Here is a 17,859-nt window from a genome sequence, read left to right as displayed (position 1 = left end):
TTCTGAGATTCTAAGACAGATTCAGTTCAGAGCTTTCCATTTCAAGCACATTAATTGTTCAAGTAGATCAGGCAATGAACAGTTAAAAGATCATGAGTTGCATTTTGTCTCTTTCACAAGTTGATGAGATGTCATTTTTTTCCCATAAAAATTCTAAAAAGGACTTTTGTTTCCACCAGCGCTGGGACTGGTGCTAATTCATATCTCGCTGTACCACAATACAAGCTAGCAAAACTGATTGCCAGTTCTTTTCAGGGATTGTTATGTTCACATGAGGGAGATAAAAAAGATTTACTAACCTTGCTCTAATTACTTGGCAGTTAGTTGTCATAAAATTCAGATTCCTTTGCTCATAAGTAAGTGACCCAGTAGATTTTGTAGAATGATTTTCTATTGCACTCTAATTACTTTAGTCCCACAAGAAATAAGAGAATGTGGCATTGGTTGTCAAATCCAATATCACTGGATCATTCTTTGCAGCAAAGGGCAATGAACCTGCTGATGCAAGTCCCCAACACAGGACAATATTGATCAATGTGTATGCTTATTCCAGATATCAGCAGCAACAAGCGTAACTGGCTGTTAGCATTGTTACTGGACTAATAATCCAAAGGCATGAACCACTGGTCTGGACACATGAACCCTGATGCTGTGGAGCAACAGTGCCCTGTCCACCAGCCAGAAAGTGGAGAGCCAATCATACAGGGCGGTCACGTGAGGCAGAGGTGAGGAGCTTGATCACAAAGGCAGGGGCTGAGTCCACAGAGGGCTGGAGGGACCCTGTGTGGGTCTCACTGCCCAATCACTGCCCAATGCTCCTCCTCCCCACTGACCCAACAGGGAGGACATCAGGGTAAGTGTCTCCCTATTGGGAGGAAGGCCCATCTAAAGCTCGTAAAATACCAACTGTGACAGGAAGAAGCATCGAAGTAGCCCTTACTTGACAACATATAATAGCAAAGGGTGGGCAGGCCACCTGGCACCCACCCCACTGCTGTTAAAATGCCAGCTGTGGCAGGAAGGCAATGGGCACACCAGTTAAGGTTCTTCTATCCTTATGCCCCTGTCACAGAGACATCACGGCAGTGCAGATTGAATATTTAATGAGGGTAGAAGTGCCAGCTGGACAGTTCACGAATGATATTATAATTTATTAAAACAAGATCCCCAATCTTTCTGGGTCATTACATCACGGGTGAGGTGAGTGGAAAATCAGAAAGCGAGATCTTGCTGGTGAGAATCTCGATTCCCAACTCTGGCAAGAATTTGGGCCCATGTTGCCATTTACACTGACGACTAATACAGGCACAAAATTGTGCTTAATATGTTAGCTGGATGGATGACAAAAGCAAAGGACAATAACTAGTCAAGTGATAGTTAGGGCAATCTAGTTAGTGATGCAGCTAATGTTATATCCTTGGAATTTCCTCTCCTAACCATGCACTATTAATTCAGAAGTTTCCAAGACAGCCTCTTTTCTTTTCCTTGTATTAGTGACCTCTTTCTCTAACCTTAGTGACTTACCACTCTTGCAGATTCTCCTTGACATTTATTAGCTTCCTTTAGGTTGCATCTAATATCACTTTGCCTCGCAGTGCGATGTCTGAAATGAACATGTTGATTCCTCTGAATTCTTCATTGGAGGAATATAACCAGTTTATCTCAATTCTTCAAATATACCACCAAATAGCTAGCTGTCTGATATCCAGTCCCATTTGTAATCATTGCTTTATGTCTCTATTTATTGATACAACTATGTCAATACTTCTCTGAATGATCCTCTCTTGTTCCTTCTAAACTGTAAATATGCCACACAATTCATGGCTCCCTTTCCTTGTATGAATGGGTGAATTGTGAATCTTCTAAGCTGCTGACGTGATCTGCCACAGTGAACTTCTCAGCAAGTTATATTCAATACTTGTGGCCACCTAGCTTTCTTTCTTCATTGGCACTGAAGTTTGAAAATCATGGACGGGTTTTTGAGTCCCCATTGGGGACAGGGGCAGGAACTAAGAAAAGTCCTGCCAGCTAGTGCGCTAGTTCGTTCCCCAGCTCCATCACACCTCAGGGCAAATTATGAGGAGAAGGGATGCGGGGAAGATGGATGGCAGTGCCATGTGCCCAGCCATGGTGGATACCTAACGCAGCTCTTTATAGGTTACTCTAGGCAAATTAAAGGATGATCGCTGATTGTGATTTTCCAGTTGGTCCAGGTGCCCACAGCAGCAGGGGCCAAATTAGGTGTCAACAAGTGGCCTTCTGGCCACAGACTCAGGTGGGGGTGGGGGGGTGGAGGGGGGGAGCTATCCAGCAGGCCTTGAGGTCCTCCTGCCTGTCCATCCCACAGTGGTGGTCTGATTGCAGAGCATTTTTGAATTTAAATTTGATAAAGTTGGAAGAAGGAGGTGCTCTATTTTGAAGTGCCCACTTGCTTATTTAGCTACCCATCATGGCCTGCTGATCCTTTCAGTATGGAGGGTCTCCAGATAGCCCTCCAGTTTCAGGAGCATGCGCATAATCCTTAATTGGCCACCTTAGAGAAAATCACAACAAGTGGCTATTTGTCACACATTCTGGTGTACATTTCACCCTGACTATGGGGTTTAGAGGACCGCAGAGAAAATCCTACCTCATGTCTCAACCCATAAACTCTGAAATTACACTGTAGGTTACAAACATATGAACACCTAACTCATTCATCTGAAATTCCTCACTCTGCCACTTTAATGGCAGTATTAACTTGATTAAAACATAACACTTCCACTAAAATAGCAGAGAAATGGAAAATGAACGTGCTGTAAACTAGTATTACGTGGCACAATTTCAGGACCTGAGTCTCCTGACCTAACTCATCATTTTCTTTTCAAAACAGTGGCTGTCCTTTCAACCATTAGTCTTTCCTGAAATATTGAACCAGCATTTTGAACCTTAACAGTGCACTATGCACGTGGATCTAGTTTCCAGTTTCTCTGTTAAAAGAAATGAACATTATATTTTGAAATATTGTTGAAGGGAGGAGGGGAAAGCAGATGGTTTGGTCATTACTTTAGGTATTTCATGAGTTAACTTATGGATATAATGGATGGAATATTTCATCAACTGCTATTCACTATACACAACCATGGCACTGTCATCCTATCAATATGTAGAGAATGTGCTTATTCCTTCCACAATATGTTTCAGGCATTGATATATGTGATGAATTGGACAAGAAAGCTACTTGCAAGAAACTGGCAGCAAAACAAGTGCCTCTTTAGAGAGAGTAGGAAATTGCCCCAACAATATTTCCAGTCAGAATGAAACAACTTTTCTTTTCACACTAAAATGGGTGTGGAAAGAACAGAACCAAAATCTGCCCAGTTGCAGTACCTGAGAATGAAATCTTATTGCAATATTCCCATTACATCCTAATAGCAATAGGAAAGTCAATCAATAAAATGTTTTTGCAGGAACATTCCCCAGCGGATCAATCCTAATGATATTGTGTTAACCATCAAGTAGCAAATCCAGATGTGGATGAAATAGAATTATAGACTGATCTACAACAATAAAGATCATGTTATGTATGACATTATTTTGCATTGTACTCTGAGTTACCTTAAAGTGCATAAAGATGCAGTGTTGACAATGAACTGTTAATGCTAAACATTTTAATTGCTGAAAATCATGTATAAATAATGGCCAATGCCACCTAAAATTCCAAAATAGATAACTCGCTTATCATATATCAGAACAATTATATTACATTAAAGTGACAAATATTAAACCCGCTCATTCTCTTCCCCAAGAACCCAATTCACCTTCAATTCACTGTACTGGATGCATTTTGTTCATCATTTATTGTAGCTCCATGGGATGTGGTGACCACCTCTTCATCCTTGATCATAGAATCAGCACAGTAGTGATGTAAAAGGCCTTAGCGACATTGATAGTTGGCATTGAAATTCCTAACCACAATCTTATAGTCCTATAACAGAATATGGACGGTCTGCCTGCCAATTTTCCTGCTGCTTTTAAAACCACGTGGTGGGGTAATGCAATTTGGAATAAATTTGTATTATTTCATGCTAAATTCTTAAGGCTGGGATTTCTTTTAGGTGCGGTTGATATTTTGAAACATTGAGCTTGTTCTCAGTATTGGTTCCTCACAGTTTACAAAGAACAATCAAAAGAACTAAGAACAACACAGCACAGGAAACAGGCCCTTTGGCCCTACAAGCCTGCACCGCCCATTTTCACATTCATTGAGTGCCTCATTCCAATCCTTCTTCTACCTACGACTTTTGTCTATGCCTCTTGGACTCCACAATAAAGGGGTGCAAATTTAGAGAATTATATGTGCACCAGATTAAGGAAGGTCTAATTTAGGGACAATCTGTTAACACCATTCAGACTAAAAGCACGTTTTTGGGGTGTGGGAGGAAAACCCACGCAAGCACAGGGAGAATGTGCAAACTCCCACAGACGCCAACCCAAGTCGGAGATCTGACCCAGGTCCATGTATCTGCACAGCAAACAGTGATAGTTTATTGAAATAACCTATATTATACATGTGTAAAATTCCAGATTTCTCAGCACATTAGTTCAAAAACATATTCAAACTCATATTTTCACATCTCCTGCAGATAAAGCTCATATAAATAATGTTATTGAGCTGCACGACAACTGGCTTTGAGATAGAAAGCCCAGCGTATCAAAAGGCAAATATCTTTTACTTACAGGGTTAATTACATTATTACCCATAATGTTTTATTATACTTATTTTATATTTGAGAATGTCAAAAGAGGAAGAATTGATCTACATTTGAAAATCGTTCGTTAAATACCATATTTATTTTAAATTATTTTGATTCTGGAATCATGCTCAACTTTGTAAAGTAGGAAAATAGTCTCAGCTGGCTTCAGTACAATCCTGTAGGAGGTCTATAGATAGAAACTGTAGCCAACTAATGACAAACACCTTCTTCCATTGTCTGCAGCTTGACATCTTTGGAAAATAGAAGGACCTATTAACTTTTCTCCTTTGACAGAGAAGTGCTGTTAAATAAAAGTGAACAAAAGATCTGTAAAACACTATATACACAATACTTAACAGAGAAGCTACAATACAGGTGCTTTAACAAAATCACAATTGTACGATGGGACTTTTATGGATTGCTACTTTGCCATGGTGCAGAGGCTTGAGTGTTCTGTTGATCCTGAAAACAAGGCCGTCTGGAGTCTTAACTCCTGGTAAAGTCATTCATGCCAGTCAGATTAGAGGGAAGGAACCAGACAAAGCGTAATCCAAAATAAATCCTCATCAGTGGATCAGATGGAAGATATCTATGCGATACCAATGACTGCGATGGCAGATGAAGGCTGCAGCAGTAGGAAGATTCCCAGTCATTGAGGTTCCCCTGCCACTAGAACTGAACTTACCTTCGAACAAGGGCCATGGCTGGAATTTTACTGTGTTTTGTCAAAGTGCAGGGTGGGCTAGAAACTGGGAAAGTTTCAAATCCAATTTTGGGCCTGTTTTCAGGCTCCCCCCATATGCACTCTGGCTGCAAAATTTTGAGTAAGTCTGTTGCTTGCTGCAGAAGCTGTGGGTGGGGCTTAATGCACATGAAAGCCTGCAGAAGGAGGTAGTGCACATGTGCAGACCTCTGATGCTGCGCATGCACATTAACAGTAGCAGAGGTCTGACAGATAAAGAGACAACTGTCAGGCCCCTGCTGCTGGGATTGGCACGGTGGCACAATGGCTAGCACTGCTGCCTCACAGCACCAGGACCCGGGTTCAATTCTGGCCTTGGGTCACTGTCTGTGTGGAGTTTGCACATTCTCCCCATATCTGCATGGGTTTCATCTCAGTACCCTAGCTTCCTTCCACAATCCAAAGATATGTGGGTTAGGTTGATTTGCCATGCTAAATTGACCCTTTGTTGGGGCTTAGTAGGGTAAATATATGAGGTTACAGGAATAGGACCTCAGTGAGATGGTGTTGTTGGTGCAGACTTGATCAGCTGCATGACCTTTTTCTGCACTGTAAGGACTGTATGAGTCTCCTCTAGGATACTGCAGCCTGAAGCAGCTCTCCCCCACCCTGCAATTGCAGGGGCCCACTGCCTGCGATGCAGTCCCCGCCAACCTTCATGCTAACAAACCGATCGTAAAGCCTCCTCACCCACCAATTGCGGACCAGCTACCCTCCCCCACCAATTCCAGGTCAGTGCCCTTTCCCACCAATCGCAGACCAGTTGCCCTCATTGCAGTGTGGCGTGGGCCCCATCCCTCTCCCTCCCCCTACTGATCACTGCAGAGTTGCAGCAGGCCCCCTCTCCCCATTAGCCTTGCCCATCCACTGCCACCCATTGCCCCTAGCCCCACTGGCCCTCTACATTGGCATTGCCCAAGGGGCACCCCACCTTGCCCTCAGCCTCCCTGAGGGTCCTCAATGGCCTCTGGTTCCACCGACACGGCCAAGATGACTGCTCCCCATTCATGGGAAGCATGTCTATTCCTCGCCAGCAAGAACCTCTCTCGGCAAGGCCATTAAGTCAGGTGAGCCCAGATGATTGAGCTATTCACTTTACACCCCATTTTATGACCACGTCACGCCCAAAAACAGGCTCAACATGATGGTAAAATACATTCCCATGCATCCGACGATGTGCCACAGCATTCCCACATTAAAAGAAGCCCTGTACAAAGCTCCTAAATGACTCTATGATGGAAGTTTCATCCACAAAGAGGATATCGCAGAAATCTAGGCAAACCCTCCTTTGTACTGAATGTATTTATTAAACATTTTAACAGATCTCCTCTGTTAGCTTATTAACCACATCACAGAAACATAGAAAAACTACAGCACAATACAGGCCCTTCAGCCCAGAAAGTCGTGCTGAACAAGTTCCTACCAGAGATTACTAGGCTTACCTGTAACCCTCTATCTTACAAAGTTCCATGTACTTATCTAAAAGTCTCTTAAAAGACCGTATCGAATTCATCTCCACCACCGTTACTGGCAGCCCATTCCATGCACCCACCACTCTCTAAGTGAGAAACTTATCCCTGACATCTCCTCTGTACCTACTCCCCAGCACATTAAACCTGTGTGCTCTTGTGGCAAACCATTTCAGCCCTGCAAAAAAGCCTTTGACTATCCACTCGATCAATACCTCTCAACATCTTATAAACCTCTATCAGGTCACCCCTCATCCTTCGTCTCTCCAAGGAGAAAAGGCCGAGCTCACTCAACCTATCCTCATAAGGCATGCCACCCAATCCAGGCAACATCCTTGTAAATCTCCTCTGCACCCTTTCTATGGCTTCCACATCCGTCCTATAATGAGGCGACCAGAACTGAGCACAGTACTCCAAGTGGGGTCTGACCAAGGTCCTACGTAGCTGCAACTTTATCTTTTGACTCCTAAACTCAATTCCTGGATTGATGAAGGCCAGTACACCATATGCCTTCTTAACTACAGCTTCAACCTACGCAACTGCTTTGAGCGTCCTATGAACTCGGACCCCAAGATCCTTCTGATCTTCTACACTGCCAAGAGTCCTACCATTATATTCTGCCATCCTATTTGACCTGCCAAAATGAACCACTTCACACTTGCATCACGTTTATCAATCATTCTTATGAGCTGGAGTTTTTTTACTCCAGTAAAGTATGGGGGTGATTCTCCCAGAAAAGTTCTAAGTGTCCAGTTCATGTGAAAACTGGAGTAATGAATGTTTTTTTTTTCAGTGGGAGTTTAAAGAAGAATCTTGAAAAAAAATCACAGTGCAGCACTTATTCCTGTCCGGGAGATCAGCAGCATAGCGCTGAGTGGGTCACTGCGCATGCGCTGATCTATCAGTGCCGAGATTGGTGCATGCATAATAGTCCCTGTCTGCCGACTGCTGGCCAGCTCTCGCAAGCCGACCGTCTGTGCACCCCACCCCCACCCATGGCCTGTTTGCTGGCCCCCCAAGCATGCCCAGGCCCAGTCTCGAACCCATCCCCCCCACAGCCCCGACCTCCTGCCCCCATCCTCAATTCCCCCCCTACCCCATCAGCAGTCCCAAACACACCCCCCCATTCCCCAGCAGTGCCAACCTCCTCCCAGCAATGCCGGCCCCCCCCCAGGAGCCCCGACTCACTTCCACCCCAGTAGACTGCACCTCCCCTCACCCCGATGGCCTCGTGCTTCCTCCCCCACCTATCCCGACTGCGAGAGGTAGTGGGATCCCCTCACTCCCACAGATCGTCCCCCAGAAGCCATCATTAGGCCCCGCCCCCTTAGCACTGTCCTATGTCCAGCAGCAGCTGTGTCAACCACCATGACACCCGTGTGCCACCCTGCTGCCCAATGTAGAACTTTTGTCTCTTTAAGTTAATCAACCAAACCACAAGTTAAAAAACAAATACTCATATTAACATTGTAGCAAAAGAAACTGCAATTCATATTTTCTCCTTGGAAAGTGTGGACAAGTTTACATAAATGTAGGCCTCAGCAGATTGCTGAAACTATTTTTTAACCAGCTTTTACATCAGATCATATGGTGGACATTTCAGGAGTGCTTGTCCAGTATTCAAATCAATCTAAATGAGGATAGCTTGACAGAAAGAAAATGTCCCTCGAATTTTCCTTGTGTCAGAGGTGAAATAATTCAGGATCATAAGGTAGATTGCTCAGCAAGGAATTCAATCCGTTTATAAAGCAGGTGTAGCATTCCAGACAAAGCATCTGTTTCCCAACTGAACTAAAAAAGATTTGATCATCAGTTGACCCCAAGAATTACAGGGCTGTTTCCCCTGTAATTTATATACTGGCAAATAAACTGGCAACTGAGTGACATCAGGGATGTCAATATATCAATGCAATCTCAATCTTGCACAGAAGCACAGGCCAGCCAATTTTATTCCTTATACTGCATATCAACCTTTATACATGTACAGTTGTTTTGTTTGAGAGGTTTTTTTTCAGTTTTGGAAAGGTTGAGTGTTAACAGAGGGCAAGTAACAACATACTCACAGAATTAAATCAAGCAATATGACCACTGATATTGTGTCTTGGTCAACAGCAATACAGCTTTTAAATTGTTTCATATTGCAGGAGGAATCCCAAAACTTACATCTTTCATACAAGTGAAATAAATAGTGTTCAGATTTGTTCCAAGTTACATTTTGGAAACACTGATCTAAACAAGTCCATTCCAGTTCTCTTCCCGCACATAGTGGTGCACTAAGGCAAACTTTCAACTGTTTCCATAGCTAGTAATTTCCAGAATAGATCACTAGTGTGTTGTTAGGGCTTATAGCTTGAGGGGCACCACTCCATATCAAGCATGGCTGACCATGAGTCTCTCCTGCTCTTAACACCAGCTATTGGCTTGTTTGGAAGGATTTGCAGGTTGACACAATCAACCTGTTTTATCACATTATGAACCCATCTTCCTTGGCCATTAATTCCTGGGATGGGACTCAAACCTAAAGCTTCTAGCTCAGAGGCAAGGATGCTACCCACTGTGCCGCAAGATCTCCTTACCTAAACAGATGCACATTTTATAAGTTCTACAGGATTGTTATTTTAACTACAGCTGCAAATAGATGCACAATGACTAATCCATTACATATGGTACATCATTGTTTGCTTTGTGGCATTTTAGAGCTTGTATCCCGTAATTTGGAGATTACTCACAAGCGCTTTCAAAATGATTCATAAGGATTCATTTCTATCCTTCCAAAATCTATTTCATCCCTTTACCTGGATTGTAATTGAGTGTCAGTTTCAGGAGAAACCAGTGTAGCTTCTGATTAAAAATAGGATATGTTTTCCTTGTGATTTTAAGACAGATGACAAGCCATATTGATTTTTAAATAAAGAAGAATATCTCATCCATATCAAGATCAACAGCCTTGTGGCATAGTGGATAATGGCTTCTGAGCCAGAAGCTCTGGGTTCAAGTCCCACTCCAGCACTTGATGGCCAAGGAAGATCATTCATCAAATGGCAAGACTGGCTGAGTACCAACTTTTAAGTCCTTCCAACACACAACGGTAGGTGGTAAGAGCAGGAGAGATTCCTGGTCAGTTAACTGATGGAAAGACATTGGGGTTTCCAGCATTACTATCCATAGTTCCAAGCTACAACATGCATGCAAACATCTATGTTACCAAAGCAATTCAGACTCTCGGAGGAAGGAGGGGGCAAGTTGGCTCAGTTTATCATGCCAATAACACGAGGTTTAATCCCCACTCCAACTGGAGTGGTTTCAGAACCTGCCTCCTTGCCCTACCTGTGCTGTGGGTTGGACCTGCCTTTAGGCAGAGAATTCAAGAAGATCAAATGATAGAAAGTCATTGCCAGCATATTACCCTTATCAAATAGAGACTTGGAATGAAGATTAGACTGATGATTTTTCAATTAATCTGGACCTGGGAAGAAATCCTTAAGGCTAAGTTAGCTAAATTACACCAATTGGACATGCAGCATATTGCTTGATTACTCATTAAAAAGATGTTCTTCCAAGTGGCAAAAAAAGTTCAATTGGTCCAATCATGTTAATGAGTTATTGTTTTTACTTCATCCATCACACTACCAATCTCATGATGAGCTTTAAAATTTTGGCTCAAATTTGAAACAAAACCAAGACTGGAATTACCAATTCACTTTTGCTCATCAACAAGCAGGCTGTGAAACTGGGCTCATATTACCAGTTGTGAATGGCATAAGCCATGCTTCTGGCAATGAGCCCCATAAAATGAAGGGCATTAGCGTGGGCATACCTGAAGCATCAGAAGTTTTCTCATGACACCAAACAGCTGTTCAAGCTGATCTGGTACTCATTTCACTACCTGAGTGCCTGTGTTAATGGCTCACAACTGAACATACATTCAATAACATAAGGGCACACTGTTTAATGGGTCAGTCACTAGCTTGCAGCTGAGGAGCTTTTCGCTTACTTCTGTATAGGGAAAGTCAGTGGAAGGAATATAGATCATTCTTGAACAAGTTTGGGAGAGTTTTGCATACATATGGGGCGGGGGGCAAACAGGATTTGGTGACTCAACTCTTCATAGGTTGTCAGGACTGTGGGTGCAGTACCTCTGAATCTGCAACATGACCAGAAAATGGAGCACATGTTGCAGAGAGAGAGAGCTCTGAGAAAAGGCAGGAGAAAGGCACTCTACAGAAGCCTTGACCCACCACAGGGGAAAGAACGTCTCCTCTCACCTCACCCAACAGCGATGCCTGAGGAGACTCAGATTCATCAAGGAGATTGTTACTGAATGTATTCTGCCTCCTTCAATTTATCCTGGAGCCTCACACCATGGCTAGAACAGCACAACCAGTTGTTGCATGAGTCAGTGCTGTGTCACTCCCAGTGCTGGGATGTCATATTCTGAACTTACAATCAATATTTTTAAAAATTGGTCACAAACAGGCTGTGATGATGGCTGCCACTAATCATGTGATTTTTGGCATTTGGCCAACAGACAGTATTAAGTCTCTAGAGAATACTTAATTGAATATGGACATAGGTAAGGGCTCCAAAATGCCATTTATGGAATTTATACATCTTATTGTTTAAGGATGGGCCAATACCTAAAGACTATGGTGTTTCCAAGTTTTCTGTCTCCATGTTTCATACTGGACAAAAGAGAAAATTAAAACTAAAGGCCACTATCAACGCCCCAATGTTTCAAGGTGCCTCCCACTACCTCCCCCACACCCCCACACCCCACCCCCAAACAAACTGCACTGGAGTGGACCTCTGAATTGTTAACCCACTTGGTCATGCAATTGAAGGTGGCTTCAGGGATTGCACCTTTATTACTCAATAGAAATATCAGTCAACAGCCAGTTTAAGAACTAGACTGCAAGTTATCAAGCAGCCATAGTACTTAACTTGTTCCAGTTTCAAAGTTCATCTGAGAACCAACCTCCTAGCCATTTGACTACAAGAAATCTCACAACCAGCTGTGAGGCTTTCACTTTACAAGACCCTCGCTTAAATCATCAGATACATTAAAGAAACCATCGTGGGAGACCACAGATCAAAAATCAGAAACTGAAAAAACTGTAATCTGTAAAAGTGTATCTGCATACAATCATTGTGTATGAATGTATGAGTTTGCATGCAAGACTGAGTGTGTGATATTTTGTTGACTTGGGGTAAGTATGTGAAAATAAATAATGTTATTTATTTTAAATACATGAAAGCTTGCTGTTGAATTACTTTATTGGAATACATACTTCAAGGGTTAAAAAAGGCACCACCTTCCATACAAAACGTATTGATTACCGACAGTAAGAAAGCACATTCTATCCATAGCTGTGGCATTGAACATTTATAGAGTATGTCTGATCATCCCATTTAGGAATGAGAGGCATTTCCAAGATTCCCCAGACTGCCATCCAACAATCATGCAGGTAGGTTATAGAGGCCAGCTATGGCAGGAGAGTAGATGTATTAGTTTCTCTCTCAGCAGAGAGAAGGATGAGAGAGCATGTCCCATTCCCAGAATATCAAGCTTCCTGATTATGCAGAATACCACCGAACGGACACTTGTCTTGACAGGACACAATATCAATAGGGAGAGATGTCTGAGATGCTATCAACATGTGGTGTGACTATGAACTATACATAAGTTGGGGAATGTTCATTATCCATCCTGGCATCAACCACAACGCCTTCATTCTGAGACAGTCAGCCCTTCCCCACCAGCTTTTGGCCTCCATGAAGAAACAGAGACTGGCTTCTTGGAAACAATGGTCATATCCTCTACATATAACTTATGATCCCCATTCCCCTTCCCCCCCATCCCCCACGCAAGTGAAAGGAAGGTAAAGCAAGAGACATGGAACCACAAAGAACACCATGGAGCAGGTGATAGCATGCTAAAGCAACACTTCCTTCCTGGCCCCCTGATCCCATTCCCTTTGAAGGATAGCCCTATAGGGCCTCCTCATCCCTCTGTGGAAACATAGCATCCTTTATCCATGACTAAAGCTTCATCTGTAACCCTGGATTGTTCTCTCTACCCCGGTAATCCATGTCCATTCACTCCATTTGTAGCAGTGGCAATCAGCAACAGCCTCTTTGGATTCAGTGCAACTTGCCTTTATGACAGAAAGGCTGCCTCTACAGGACAGAGGCTAACTGCAACACACACCAGGCTCCTGACCTGTTAGGTCCCTGTTGAACATGCCAGCCAGAAATATGGTTCACATGCAAAAAGTATATAAATGAGGAAGCTTCAGGAAATTTGTAGAATGGACAGAAATGTTGCAAGTATCTCCAGCTGCATAAAAGTTCATCACATGGTTACCATCAGAGCAACTGGCAGTGCTGTCCTTACCCTGCTCTGAAACTGCAGTTATGACTGCAACCAGTAATAGTTTTCAATGACCTTATTGAAGTGTCGATGCGTTCAGGTAGGAGAACTGAACCCTGAATACCCTGGACGGATAAGGCTTCCAGTTGTGAACCCTTCTCCACCCTCTTTCAGCAGCCTTTTGTGCTGTGTGTTTTATCTGCTTGTTCTGCCAGTCTGGAATGCCTACCAGTTCACCCCTGTCTGGAAGCAATTTGATTATGCAGAAGCCTTGAAAAGTTGTTCAATAGCTGTCACCTTGTAGACAATGATAGAAAATAGTCATACAATTGTAGCAACAGCCAAAAGTAGCTAACATACAAGTAACTTTTAAAAATTATTTTGTGGAATGTGCAGATCACTGGCAGCCTTTCTTGCTGCCTTTATTGCCCAAGACCAATTACCCTACTCGCTAGGCCATTTCAGAGAGAAGTTAAGAGTCAGCCGGCTGATGATCCCTTTAAGTGGCATTGCTGGGGTGGAGGGGGGAGTGATGTGGAGTTGGGAGGTTTGGGCTGGTGAGACTGGGGAGGGGAGTGGTGTCATTCTGGCTGCTTAGCTGTGTTCAATTGTGCAAAGTTGAGAGAGAATCTGTTGCGTGTCAAGGTTGCACACTGACAGACATCATGATGAGCCAGCTCTGCATGCTGCCAGTGCACATTGGCAGCGAGCATTAATATCCTCACCAAGAATAAGCCCAGCACAATTTGCAGTAGTAAGCATGCATTCATTGGGTGCCATTTTGGACAAACAACAGCAGTAACCAAACAGTTCTTTCAACCAAGTCTCATGTTGTGCCCAGTAAAGTCTAATATATTATAAACTGGATTCTGGCTCATTCACAGGATCCATAAGTATCATCGCTCAATCAACCTTAGAAACTACAAGCAGAATATTATTGAATATTTAAACAAAAGCCATTCCTTTACTCTGATGATGTAAAAACTTTACGAAAGTAGTTGTTGTACATAAAGCTGCATCATTACAGTATCTAGAGTGCTTTCAATGAATACAAAAAGTTTCTCCACATTAATCACTTGGAAGAATATATTCATGAATAATCTAAAAGCAACCAGATTGAATTTCCCCATATAATGTGCAGGAGTATCTTTAAATTGGAACAGATTGTGTAAACATCTCCAGCAAATGTTCTGTAACTTACAGGGCTTCATAATTCTCACCCCTTTTCTTGCAATACATATGGAAGTGACAGCAGGAAAAGACCGGCTAGTCAATCAAAACCTGCCTGCAACTGATGACGACTGAAGGATCTTGACTTTCAACAACACACGTAGGTAGCCTTTTAGCAGGCGAGCTGAAGGAGAAGAGCTGTACCATAGCCCAACATTTCCTCATAATGAGAATTTAGGGTACCAATACAACATTTTCATGAAAAACTTGATGGAATCACATAAATTAAAGTGGAATTTATCAGTCTGATAACTTATGAGTTGAACTATTCTTTCAAACAAATATGAAAAATATTTAGATAAATACTTTAATAGCAATTGTCTCTTCTTTGGTGGGATTTATATTTGGCTTTGTATTAAGATAAACAACATATGTCTCAGGAATTTCACTATTTTGGCCTTTGGGCTTTCTATAGAATATGTCTGATCATCCCATATGAGAATGAGGGACATTTCCAAGATTCCCCAGTCTGCCATACAACAATCATGCAGGTAGATCATAGAGGCCAGCCATGCCAGAACAGCTGTGTTGAAAGCCAAGATGCTTGAGTCATCATCAGGCAGCTGTTATACACAATTCACTAAAGAGATCTTTCCCCAGTGAGTTAGGTCTGTTACCAAAGAAATTGACTGTAAAACAAAATTGTGAGATATACAGTTTTGACATGTTACAGATATCACAACTTTAAATGCAGATCATCTGCAGTGGGAGTAATAGCCTGGACCGTGTAAGAGACAGAAGCTGGAACTGATGTTTAAAAGCTTACCTGTACGAATAGGGTTTCAGTTTCATTCTTGTATGAGATTGTTGACACGCCCACAGTATAGGCTGTCCTATACTGAGTGTCAAGTGAGTGACAAAGCTAAAGTACAAAACATCAAGCAACACAACTCCCCCTCTCCCCCACTTCAACTTGATAATCATTGGACTGTAAAAGGAGTAAATAAATCAACAAAATCAATAAACCAATTTCAACTCCTTAGGAACTAGCTTGTATGCTGGAATGAATTCCCATTTCAAAAGGAAATAATTGAGGATGCTGCCAAACTTAATTTCCAGGCTAATTTGGATTTTTTTACGAGCTCAACATTCAGTAGCAAAATATTCTCTTCTCCTTCTCCCAACTCTTCCCCTACCTCAAGATGTTTTGAGAAATAAAAATTATACATCGTGGTCACCTTAAGTAAATGTCAAATCTTTCTGTTTGCCTCCTGGTAAAAAATTTCTTTACATGGCAATGAAATGGAAGTAGGTTTGAGTTGGAGAAACTACATAGGCCACATTAACTTTAATGTCTGGCTTTAGGATCAAAATAATATGCACAATCACATTTGATCAAAAGCTTCTCTGCCCTGGGTTCTATCAGCTTGCTAAGATCGAGTACAGAAGGACTAATTTAAATTGTTTTATCAAGTACCAACCAAACATGAAGACAAATTACATCCACAGAAAGGGCTGGGCCTCAGTCATTAGTCCAAGTGTAGATCTGGTTCAAGTTTACACTTGTTCCCAGAAGCATGTCAGTTTCCATTGGTTCTGAAGACTCATTGAGGTTAAAGTACAGTTACCTAGGACATGTCAATTAGGGGTTTCCTCAGTGTTCAAACTATACCATTAAGTTCACATGAGCAGCACATAAACAAAATAGTCTAATTCTCCAATTGCACTATTAGAATCCAACATTCCACTTAGGCAGTTCAATCAATAACTTCTTTTTATAGTCCTTACAGTCATTTCACAGATACTAATTCATTTTTCCAAATAGCTGCTGGTGCTTATGTTCACATTTGAAGGAAATAAAAGTCAGCAAAAGGAATTAAGTGTTCACTAAACCTGAGCATTAATTAGCTTTGCTGGTCCATCTCCTACCTGACTTTGGAACTTCCAGTGTAGTCAAGAGTGGATGCTCTCTGCACTCTGCTATGTCTGATGCCTCATTTCCATTTGAAACACTGTCTCCTTTCCTTGTCTCTGCAATATTACTTTGAGCCCACGTCACTTCATCCGCTCCACGGATGGAGGTAACTGTGAATCTCTTGCTCATCTCTCAGGAAAATAAACAAATGGCAGTGCCAAGTGAAAGTGCCTAAAAAACACGAGGACCAGATTACTGCAAGCAGCAACCTTCTTCAGCACCTCAGTGCTGAATGAATTGCTTGCTACTGGGCTTTGTATTTGCTCTGTCCTCTCTGGGTCTTAGTGCCCAACCTGTTCTTTTGATGCTCAAGTAAATATGGATCATCAGACCATGAAAACAAAACTGCAATAAGTTTAGAGTCAGATTTAGTCCCAGCATCTTAAAGATATTACATTATATTGTATGTTCTTTTTAATTTCTTGTACAAAGGGTTACTTTCATAGCATTAGATTCTGCAATGTGCCACATTATGTACTCTGGATTCAATGTTTATGTCTTAAACCATGACTGAAGTAGCTGATAGTTTATTTCGAAGGTAATGGAGAATGAGCTTGAAATCGATAGTTATTGTGAAGAGACAAAAAACAATCGGATGAATGAACCATGACTGTGTGGAAATTAATTGCAAACTATTACCAAAAATAAAATAGAAAATGCTAAGGGTTTACATTAGAAATAGAGTTCACGCCTTATTGATCCATGGGCGGGGGGGGGGGGGGGGGGTGGAGAGGAGGAGGAGAGAGAGAGCAAGGGAATACTCGCCCCAGTGAAACTAAAAATACTGGCCTCGGTCTTGTTGTAGGAAGTGCAGAAAGATGCTACATTTCTATTATAGTTATACCCCATGCCAGACAACATTCCTGTTCCAACAACCAATGAATCATGATCATGGAAATATATTGCAGAAAATTATGCGGTAAAACATCTCGGTGGGAAAAATGAGTAGACAGAATACAAACTAAATGGTCTAAATTTGAAGGAGATGCAGGAAGAAGGAGATATGGGAGTAAGTTTGCTCAAACCTTTGAAACTGACAGGGCATGTTAATAAAGCAATTAACACAATATATGAGACACTGATGTTTCTAAATTAAAGCGGTCTATGCTAAACTGATCCAAAACTCAAGCTTGATTTGATTTGATTTGATTTATTACTGTCACATCTATTAGCATAGTGAAAAGTATTGTTTCTTGCGCACTGTACAGACAAAGCATACCATTCATAGAGAAGGAAAGGAGAGAGTGCAGAATGTAGTGTTACAGTCATAGCTAGAATGTACAGAAAGATCAACTTAATGCGAGGTAGATCCATTGAAAAGTCTGATGGCAGCAGGGAAGAAGCTGTTCTTGAGTCAGTTGATACGTGACCTCAGACTTTTGTATTTTTGTTTCAAC

General features: G+C 42.0%; 1 protein-coding gene across 2 annotated transcripts in view; it reads right to left on the bottom strand.

The window, feature by feature from the left end:
* Window positions 1-16,671, bottom strand: part of LOC145353988 (solute carrier family 12 member 5-like) — a 1,060,877-nt gene extending 1,044,206 nt beyond the window's left edge. For both annotated transcript variants that reach the window (XM_080205049.1, XM_080205050.1), the window contains exon 1: window positions 16,417-16,671. In XM_080205049.1, coding sequence (XP_080061175.1) covers window positions 16,417-16,591 — 175 coding nt within the window. In that variant the 5' untranslated portion in view covers window positions 16,592-16,671. The remainder of the gene's footprint in view (window positions 1-16,416) is intronic.
* Window positions 16,672-17,859: the final 1,188 nt, after the last annotated feature.

The sequence above is a fragment of the Carcharhinus amblyrhynchos genome, chromosome 16, assembly GCF_965287045.1.
Source record: "Carcharhinus amblyrhynchos chromosome 16, sCarAmb.v2.hapA, whole genome shotgun sequence".
Lineage (NCBI taxonomy): Eukaryota > Metazoa > Chordata > Chondrichthyes > Carcharhiniformes > Carcharhinidae > Carcharhinus > Carcharhinus amblyrhynchos.
Note: the sequence above shows the minus strand (reverse complement) of the source record. Positions and strands in the feature narration are given on the sequence as shown.